Source organism: Eucalyptus grandis, chromosome 3 (genome assembly GCF_016545825.1).
Source record: "Eucalyptus grandis isolate ANBG69807.140 chromosome 3, ASM1654582v1, whole genome shotgun sequence".
NCBI lineage: Eukaryota > Viridiplantae > Streptophyta > Magnoliopsida > Myrtales > Myrtaceae > Eucalyptus > Eucalyptus grandis.
Window position 1 is genome coordinate 16828785 of NC_052614.1, and position 2935 is coordinate 16831719.

At 38.0% G+C, this 2935-nt stretch overlaps 1 protein-coding gene across 1 annotated transcript; it reads left to right on the forward strand.

The window, feature by feature from the left end:
* Positions 1 to 371: 371 nt before the first annotated feature.
* Positions 372 to 2688, forward strand: LOC104451437 (nucleolar complex protein 3 homolog). Its single transcript, XM_039309369.1, has 5 exons — positions 372 to 442; positions 1081 to 1289; positions 1392 to 1460; positions 2494 to 2637; positions 2676 to 2688. The coding sequence occupies exons 1-5, from the start codon at positions 410 to 412 to the stop codon at positions 2686 to 2688; spliced, it is 468 nt and encodes a 155-aa protein (XP_039165303.1). The 5' UTR covers positions 372 to 409.
* Positions 2689 to 2935: the final 247 nt, after the last annotated feature.

Here is a 2935-nt window from a genome sequence, read left to right on the forward strand (position 1 = left end):
GCCGACAGCTGGAGAGTAAACCCTGGGGTGACACGTAAGCGGGAGGACCCACCACCCCCGGCGTCACACTTAAGTCTCCAAGCGACCGTGAGGGGATTCGAACTCCTCCCCTTGCGTTAGGGGGAGAGAGCCCAAACCATCGTGGCCACCAAGGCGGTGGTAGCAGCATCTCTTCTTTTGTCTTTTCTTTACCAACTTCTCTGATTTTTTGTTTGGAAGGCGGAGAAAAAGAGACAAAAAGAAGAGCTTTGTCGAGAAAAAGAAGCAGAGAGACGAAAAACTGCAGTGGAGAAGGCCACTGCTCGCAGAATTGCCAAGGAATCCATGGAGCTTACGGAGGATGAACAGCCGGAGCTGATGGAATTGGCCACTGCAAGCAAGGGGTTGCCTTCAATTGTTAATCTCGATCATGCCACTATGCAGAACCTTGAGTTGTTGCGAGGTAGCTTTTTTATAGCGATTACTGTTAAGACCAGTTTCACTCCATTGATCCATTGATTGTGTGATATTGTTGTTTTAACTAGGATTCTATGGTAGCTAAGACAAGCTTTTAAATTCCTATGCTCTGTTTTTATCGTGTACCTTAAATTCAGTAGAAAGGAAATAGGGCCCGATCCTTTCTAGAAAATTTACTGGTGTTCCATTGTTGTCAAGAATAATTCTAGATATACTAAAGTTATACAATTACCATCATACTAAATGATGTTAACATTGGATATATGAATAAGTCACCATCTTGTGATTTGAATCTACTCCTGTCATCAGCAATTTAATTCATGTCACATAATTTAGTGTACCCATTTTGACACATTCTTGGTATACCTACATCAGTCATCTACCAATTTATGTCAAAGTAAGCTTTGCTTTAACTTAGCTTTGCTTTAACTTGTGCATATATCTTGTGGGATCACTTTAGCTTGCTTATACTGAGTCATTGGGTTAGATGCAATGAAGATTTGGACTTGATATTATGCATAGATGTTTATCACAAGTTTGCTAGTATCATTGTACGGTTATCATACAGTACTTTAACATCAATACATTTCTTCTCATCTTTATGCAATGTCATGTTTTCTTTAGGCTGAGTTGAAAGAGGACATCACTGCAGAAGAGTCATTTGAAACTAAGAAGTGTAAACTTGCGGAACTGGGAATTACTCTGCTTGCTGACCCAGAGTCTAATATTAAACTGTTAAAAGAAATGCTGCAGATGTGCAATGATCACAATCATGCTATCGTTAAGCTTGGGCTTCTATCTTTGTTGGCTGTGTTCAAAGACATCATTCCTGGGTATGTTGCTGAGTTTATTTTGATGTGATCTTTACAGTTACGTCTACTCTCCATATGTTCCCTCGGCACTGTTGTGATGTTTCCTTTGTTGTGATATTATAGCTACCACATTAGACTTCCTACTGAGAAGGAGCTGGTGATGAAAGTTTCAAAGGATGTCAAGAAGATGCGGTATTATGAATCGACACTTCTATCTGCATACAAGGTTTTACTTGATTTTCTTGTGATTGTTGAATGAAGTGCACTCACCAGAAATGGGACAAAAAACACTACAAATCTTGGTTTACACATTCCTGTTTTAGTTAGTTTAATGTTGATTAAGAATTTGTTTCAATCCATTTTATATACTCTGAGCTATTTCAAAATTTATTTAACAGGCCTACCTGTAGAAGTTGATGGTTTTAGAAAAGGTCTCCTTGTATCAACATGCGGTGGTTCACTGCATCTGTACTTTGCTAGATGCTGTTCCTCATTTCAATTATCGCGAGAGCTTGGTTGAAGTTGTTGTCAGAAACATAAGTTCCTCGGATGAAGTCGTAAGGTTTAGCCATATATTTTTAACTTCTCATTATTCTTCTTATGTTAAGAGTTTGCAATAAAAAGAAGACCTTTGGTTGACTAGATGAGGAGAATGGTTGAATAATTTAGAACTTCGAAGAATAGTCTTTTGTTAATGTGGTCATTTGGGTGCAGAATTCTATTCTCATTTTGTGAATGGCTTGGGTGCTTCTGTGACAGATGAACTCATAAGATCACCAATGTTGTTTTATCTATGAATATAAGTTGTTGCTTGCTTTTGGTTTAAGTTCCCTGCCCAAACAAAAGGGAATTTAGATGAAGCATCGCTTAGCAATCATTTAGAGATGCAATGGCTTATGTGTTGTGGTTATGTAAATCTGTGAGCATGTGTGCATGTGCCCTTGTATGAAGTCATGCATGCAATGTAGTATGATCTTTTTTATGTTTAAGTCTGAAAAATAGTAGATAACATTCTATTTATTGTACCTTTTTACTTTTGGTACGGATTTGGGACTACAAGAAAAGGAGCTACTCCTTAAAGAGTCAAGTGCTACGATGACACGTGATAGACAATTCCCACTTCTAGTTTTTTGGTCATATTCCTTGAGCATTTCTTCGCATGTATATTTTTCCCTTTTCCTCTCTACTCTTCTCTTGAATAAAAGATGTGAATGTATATCATCAGGAAACTTTGTTGTGACACTATTAAGTCACTCTTTACAAATGAGGGTAAACACAGTGGTGAAGTGACTGGAGCAGCTGTTCGATTGATTGCAAATTATGTGAAAGCTCATAATTGTCAGATGCATCCTGACTCGATTCAAAGTATGTTCTCTTTTTGGTCAAATATCCACGTATGTTTAATAGGTCACTATTTTGAACCTTTGCGTTTCAATTACTTTGTTATTTTGTTTAATTCACCCCCTCCCCTCTCTCTCTCTCTCTCTCTCTCTCTCTCTCTCTCTCTCTCTCTGTTATAACTATCAAAATGCTTTTTCAGGTACTTATACCTCTGTCATTTGACGAGGACCTTCATAGATCTGAAGCACCAGATAAGGATAAAAAAGTTAAAAAGAAGAATTATAAGAAAGGAAACCGACCAGAGGAATCAAGCCATCCACAACCGA